Source organism: Oratosquilla oratoria, unplaced genomic scaffold (assembly GCF_046742065.1).
Source record: "Oratosquilla oratoria isolate Oo_2021 unplaced genomic scaffold, ASM4674206v1 SCAFFOLD70, whole genome shotgun sequence".
Taxonomy (NCBI): Eukaryota; Metazoa; Arthropoda; class Malacostraca; order Stomatopoda; family Squillidae; genus Oratosquilla; species Oratosquilla oratoria.
Genome location: NW_027467734.1, coordinates 950,578 through 957,500, shown reverse-complemented (window position 1 = coordinate 957,500; position 6,923 = coordinate 950,578). Strand labels below are relative to the sequence as shown.

At 37.7% G+C, this 6,923-nt stretch overlaps 1 protein-coding gene across 1 annotated transcript; it reads right to left on the bottom strand.

The window, feature by feature from the left end:
• Positions 1-252: 252 nt before the first annotated feature.
• On the bottom strand, positions 253-1,089 carry LOC143023910 (cuticle protein AMP1A-like). Its single transcript, XM_076182578.1, has 3 exons — positions 1,081-1,089; positions 538-734; positions 253-427 (listed from the first exon to the last, which is right to left on the bottom strand). Exons 1-3 carry the CDS (start codon positions 1,087-1,089, stop codon positions 253-255), a joined length of 381 nt encoding a protein of 126 aa, XP_076038693.1.
• Between the last annotated feature and the right edge of the window lie 5,834 nt (positions 1,090-6,923).

Here is a 6,923-nt window from a genome sequence, read left to right as displayed (position 1 = left end):
AAATGCTGATTCAAGTTGTGTGTGTGTGTGTGTGTTTGTATGTGTGTATCAATATTTTTTGTTTGAATGCGTGTGTCATCGTCAGAAGAATCTCGTGCTTTCGTTGGTTTCAGTGACGAAGGGATACATAAATGCTGATTCAAGTTTAATAAGAGATTTAATTGAAATTCAGATTGAGCCGTTGTCGAACATTCTAGGTATTTGAGCCATTCACGCTGCACAGCAGCATTTACAACCAAAGGTGACGGTGATCTACTTCCTCTCGAAGGTGATGCCGGCAGCGCGCTGTTCTTCGGCGATGCGAAGAAGTTCGGCCACGTGAGCGGGAGCTGGGGGAGCCACGGGCAGGTGGTCACCCTGGGGCTGGAAACCGTTCTCGTTGGCGATGTAACGCACTTCGTACACGATGCCGTCAGCGTCGGTGAATCTGCAAATGGAGGAACACGTTAGTGGGGAGGCATTCTAACACTGGTGCTTTCAGGAACAGGGGCACGTTATGGACTGCATTGGCACTCTTAAGTTCAATGAAGGTCTTACCTGTAAGAGCCCTCCATGTTGACCTGACCCTCGGCTCCAACACTTCCTATAGCCGTCTGAGCACTGCCGTCGGAGAGCTCGACCTGAACGTTGAAGGTGCCGTCTTCCTCGTGGACCCGATCGTCAAAAGTAACCTCGACCAAGTTCTCCTCTTGAGGGCGAGCGAGGGCCACAGCGGCCAAACAGACGAACAGAACCTGTCGAGGAGAATAGTCACCTTCAAAGATTCTTGTTCTCAGCCACCGAAGACCTACTTCGTAAGAAGTACCATTATATGCAAAGGTTCTGGATAGCCAGTGGGTGTTTCCAGACAAGTGAAGCTATTGGTTGTTGGGAACCTTGTACTTGGCTTCATGGATTCATCAAAAGTTTCTTCAAAGTTTACTGTCCGTGTGGTTGCGTAAGACTTACATAAAATGAAAATTCACTGACAAGTAGATGTACGTAAACTGACGTAATTTACACATGCCATACAAAAAGTAGTTAACTGGAAAATATAGAAAGCTGTAATTCTACAAAGAGTTAAGAACTGCGCCGACTTACAAATTTCATGTTGATGATGCAGTGGGCACTTGGGACTCCGCTGAGTGTAGATGGGGAGCTGCGTTTATATAGGAGAGTGTCAAGGTCGAGAGTGGGATCTTGTTGGTCTGAGGGCGGAGTCAGAGGACAGGACAGGTAAGGCAGGCAGGGCAGGAAGTGCCCGGCGGTCAACTACAGCGACGCGGAGAGCATTTGATGATGATAGTGGTAGTTATCCTACTGCTGCTACTGTTACTACCACCAGTGCTGCCTCTTATTTGCAGCAAAAAGATATATATATATATATATATATATATATATATATATATATAGATATATATACATACATATATATATATATATATATATATATATATATATATATATATATATATATATATATATATATATGCAATAAAAACACTAGGAGCGTGTGTTCACAAATGCGTAAGTAACCACTAGTTTAGTTTACTTTTCCTAGTGGTTACTTGCGCATATATATATATATATACGTCTATATATATACATATATTTATATATATATACATATACATATATGTATAGGTATATATGTATACAACATATATATATATATATATGTATATATATGTGTGTGTGTGTGTGTGTGTGTGTGTGTGTGTGTGTGTGTGTGTGTGTGTGTGTGTGTGTGTGTGTGTGTGTGTGTGTGTGTGTGTGTGTGTGTGTGTGTGTGTGTTGTGTGTGTGTGTGTGTGTGTGTGTGTGTGTGTGTGTGTGTGTGTGTGTGTGTGTGTGTGTGTGTGTGTGTGTGTGTGTGTGTGTGTGTGTGTGTGTGTGTGTGTGTGTGTGTGTGTGTGTATGTGTGTGTGTGTGTGTGTGTGGTGTGTGTGTGTGTGTGTGTGTGTGTGTGTGTGTGTGTGTGTGTGTGTGTGTGTGTGTGTGTGTGTGTGTGTGTGTGTGTGTGTGTTTGTGTGTGCGTGTATATATTTGTATATATGTATATATATATATATATATATATTTATATATATATATATGTATATATATATATATATATATATATATATATATATATATATACATATATAATGATATGTGACAGTTTGTGTGTGTGTGTGTGTGTTGTGCCAAAGCGCAACTAAATTGTGTGTGTGTGTGTGTGTGTGTGTGTGTATGTGTGTGTGATGTGTGTGTGTGTGTGTGTGGTGTGTGTGTGTGTGTGTGTGTGTGTGTGGTGTGTGTGTGTGTGTGTGTGTGTGTGTTTGTTGTGTGTGTGTGTATTTTTGTGGTGTGTGCGTGTGCGTATGCGTGTGTCTTTAATTACGCATAGGTGATCTCTCGAGATTACTATTTACGACAAAATATGTACATACACACGCACATACATATATACATATATATATACATGTATATATATATACATATATATATATATTTGTATATATTTATATATATATATATATGTGTGTGTGTGTGTGTGTGTGTGTGTGTGTGTGTGTGTGTGTGTGTGTGTGTGTGTGTGTGTGTGTGTGTGTGTGTGTGTGTGTGTGTGTGTGTGTGTGTGTGTGTGTGTGTGTGTGTGTGTGTGTTTGTGTGTTTGTGTGTGTGTGTGTGTGTTTGTGTGTGTGTGTGTGTGTGTGTGTATGTGTGTGTGTGTGTGTGTGTGTGTGTGTGTGTGTGTGTGTGTGTGTGTGTGTGTGTGTGTGTGTGTGTGTGTGTGTGTGTGTGTGTGTGTGTGTGTGTATGTGCATGCGTATGTATATATATATTGCAGAAAAAACACTGGTAAATGAGAGACGTAGTTCGAACGTTTTCATCCATTTAAAACATCTTCAGGGAATACAGTATGAGAGATACAGAGGCATATACATACTACAGAGATAAAGACATTGTAAGGAACATGGGAAGATAAATCACACGAACCTGAGAGAACTACAAGTGGGATACTCAGCTCAAGGCCTTGATAATTCAATTTCAAAGAAAATTGTTGGATGTTGTTCCTTGCGGGCTGTGTATCATTTTGTCCCCTTCAAGACCTTGACCTGAGTACTTCCATTATAATTCTCTTAGGTTCGTGTGTTTTATCTTCCCATGTTCTTTACAATGTCTTTATCTCGGTAGTATACATATGGCTCTGTATCTCCCATACTGTGTTCCCTGAAGATGTCTTAAATAGACGAAAACGTTCGGATTACGTTTCTCATTTAACATTGGTTTTTCTTCAAATTGATTTTCACGTGTTTTTGTGAAATACTGCATATGTGTGTGTGTGTGTGTGTGTGTGTGTGTGTGTGTGTGTGTGTGTGTGTGTGTGTGTGTGTGTGTGTGTGTGTGTGTGTGTGTGTGTGTGTGTGTGTGTGTGTGTGTGTGTGTGTGTGTGTGTGTGTGTGTGTGTGTGTGTGTGTCTGTGTGTGTGTGTGTGTGTGTGTGTGTGTGTGTGTGTGTGTGTGTGTGTGTGTGTGTGTGTGTGTGTGTTTGTGTGTGTGTGTGTGTGTGTGTGTGTGTGTGTGTGTGTGTGTGTGTGTGTGTGTGTGTGTGTGTGTGTGTGTGTGTGTGTGTGTGTGTGTGTGTGTGTGTGTGTGTGTGTGTATTTACCTAGTTGTATTTACTTAGTTGTATTTTACGGGAAGGGGAGCTATGCTCGTGGGGTCCCGTCTTCATATCTCATTTTATCTAAACTATTTTTAAATTCATGTATTGTTTTTGCACACACCACTTTCTCATCTAACTTGTTCCAACTTTCTATTACTCTGTGAGGAAAGCTGTTCTTTTTCAAATCTCTTCTATAGCTGTCTTTTTTTATTTTCTTTCTGTGTCCTCTTGTATTTCTATCATCCCATTTTATCAGATTCTCTCTATCAGTAATTTCTATGCCTTTCATGATTCTGTAAATAGCTATCAAATATCCTCTCTCTCTTCTTTGCTCTAGTGTCTGTAGTTCAAGTGTTTATAGTCTCTCTTCATATGATAGATTAGAGAGTGTTGGTGCCAATTTTGTAATTGCTCTTTGTATTCTTTCAAGTTTTTTTTATACATTTTTTTGTACTTGGTGACCATATCGTTGCTGCATATTCCAATCTTGGTCTTATCAGGGTGATTAGGATTTTCTTCACCATTTCTTCATCCAGGTATGTAAATGCCACTTTGATTGTTCTTATTAAATTATAAGTTTCTCCAAAAATCTTATTTATATGTTTCTCAGGTGACATATTATTCATAACAATGACTCCCAGGTCCTTCTCATTTTCTACTTTTTTTATTCCTTCTTCTCCCAATTTATATGCTCCTGTTATTCTGTTTTTGCTTTTTCCAAATTCCATTATACTACACTTTTTTGTATTGAACTCCATCTCCCACTTCTTACTCCATTCCTTTACTTTATTTAGATCTCTTTGTAGTGATCCACAATCTTCTTCAGTTTTCACTCTTTTCAGTAGTTTTGCATCATCTGCAAAGAAGCTCATATAGCTTTCAATTCCTTCATCCATATCATTAATATATATAGCAAACATTATTGGGGCCAGAACTGTTCCCTGCGGAACACCGCTTATTACTTCATCCCATTTTGAGTGCTGGTCTCTTATCACTACTCTCATTTTTCTTTCTTGCAAAAAGTCTTCCATCCAATTTAGTAGTTTGCCCTGTATTCCTCCTTAAGTTTCTAATTTCTTAAGCAACTTCTTATGTGGTACTTTGTCAAAAGCTTTCTTTAGGTCTAGAAATGCACAGTCCGCCCATCCATCTCTTTCTTGTATTATATCTATTAGCCTTGAATAGAAACATATTAAATTGGTGACGCATGATCGTCCTTGTCTGAATCCAAATTGCCTTGGATTTAACACTTTGGTTGTTGTTGTTTTTTCTAAATATTTTACCCATCTACTTTTGATCATTCTTTCACAAATTTTTGCTATTGTACTTGTTAGAGAGACTGGTCTATAGTTGGTAGGTTCTTCTTTATTTCCTCCTTTATATATAGGTACTATATTTGCTTTTTTTCCAATCTTCTGGAACTTTTCCTTCTTTCAAGGAACTGTTTATTATGCTATGTATTTTGTCTGCCAGTTCATTCCTGCATTCTTTCAAAATCCAGTTTGCTATTTCATCTGGTCCATGCGATTTTCTGACATCAAGATTACTCAAGTGTGTTAATATTTCATTCTTTGTTACTTCTATTTCTTCCATAGGGGGGACTTTCTCTTTCCATTCAATCTCTTCAGGTTGTATGTTCTCCCTTGTAAACACTGATTTAAAATGTTTGTTCATAATTTCCGCCATTTCCATTTCCTCAGTGTATTCAACTCCCTCTTGTCTTAATTTCTCCAAGTCTTGTTTGTTTTTCAGTTTATTGTTTACAAATCTGTAGAATAGTTTTGGTTGATCTTTACACTTTTCTATGACATCTTTTTCATATTTTCTCTTTTCCTCTCTGCACGTTTGTACATATTCATTTCTATAACAGGTATATATTTTCCATTTTTCAGGTCTTCTGTCTTTTTTCCATCTGGTCCAGGCTTTGTCTCTTTTGTCTTTTAACTCCCTACAACTTTTGTTGTACCAGCATTTTACATATTCTTTTCCTTGTTTTTGTCTTGGGACATATTTTTCCACACCTTTTTTTTAAATTTTTTGTCAAAATATTCCATTTCTCTTCTACTGTTGTTTCTTCTTTGTATATTTCTTCCCAGTTTTCCTTTTGAAAGAATTCTCTTATTTTATCAAAGTTTGTTTTTTCATACATCATTCTTCCTTTTCTATATTGTTCATTTCTTTTCATATATTTTTCTTCATTAAGTTCCAGTTCAATCAATATGTGGTCACTTTTACTTATTGGTGTTTTATATTCAATTTTGCCCACTATTCTAGGTTCAGATGTAATTATTAGGTCTAGTCTCGATGGCTCTTCTTCATTTCTATACCTAGTGTTCTCCTGTATCCATTGTGTCATTGTATGGTCAGTAACCATCTCAAGTAGAGCGTTTCCCCATGAGCCGTCTCCACCCTTTACTGTCATTTCTTCCCAGCAGATTTCTTTGCAATTAAAGTCGCCCATCATAACTATTCTTCCTCCCTCTTCCATTATCTTGTTTAATGCTATCTTTGTGTCCTCTAACATACTTTTATGTTCACTCTCTTCCCATGAGGCTGTTTTCGGGGGCACATAATTTATCACAAACTTTCTGCTCTTCTTATCTCTGTCTTCTACTCCCATCATTATCATCTCTACTGTATTCTTTCCATATGTGACACACTTCACGTTTATATCCTTCTTAGTCAGGAACATAACTCCACCCCCTTCCTTTTTCACTCTGTTTCTAATCCAATAATTATATGCATCATGTCCTACACTGTTGGGTGGTAGTGGACCTTTTAATTTTGTTTCTACAATTCCCATTATGTCCGGTTCTTTTTCCTTCAAATAATCATTCAGCTCATTCAATCCTGTAATTAATCCATCTATATTTGTGTAAGACACTCTTAGTTTTCTGCCACTTCCATTGTGTTCTCTGTTTCCCTTTTGTTTTTCTCTTGTATGTCGACTTTCTTTAGTTTCATATTCACTACTCTCCAATAGAATCTCTTTTTTTCTGACTCCGTTCTTATCTCGTTTTTTTCCTTAGCTTCAAGTCTTTTCTGTTTTTCTTCCTCTCTTTCCTCTTTATTCATTTCCCTTTTTATCCATACCTTTTTATATTGTTCACTTGTTGCTAGTTTCCCTGTTTTGGATAAGATATTCTCTGCCGTCGTTTGTGACTTGAATTTAATCTTAATTGGTCTGGTCTTATCTGTGCTATACTTTCCGAGTCTAAATTTCTCTTCGATTTGCTTCATAATTTCTGGTTCATCTTCCTGAACTGATTCTAGTAATTGGCTTACTTTTTCATT

Coding starts and splice junctions, on each gene's coding strand:
- LOC143023910 (XM_076182578.1), bottom strand. Junction 428..537: donor AACATGGAGGGCTCTTACAG/GTAAGACCTTCA, acceptor CTCCATTTGCAG/ATTCACCGACGCTGACGGCA.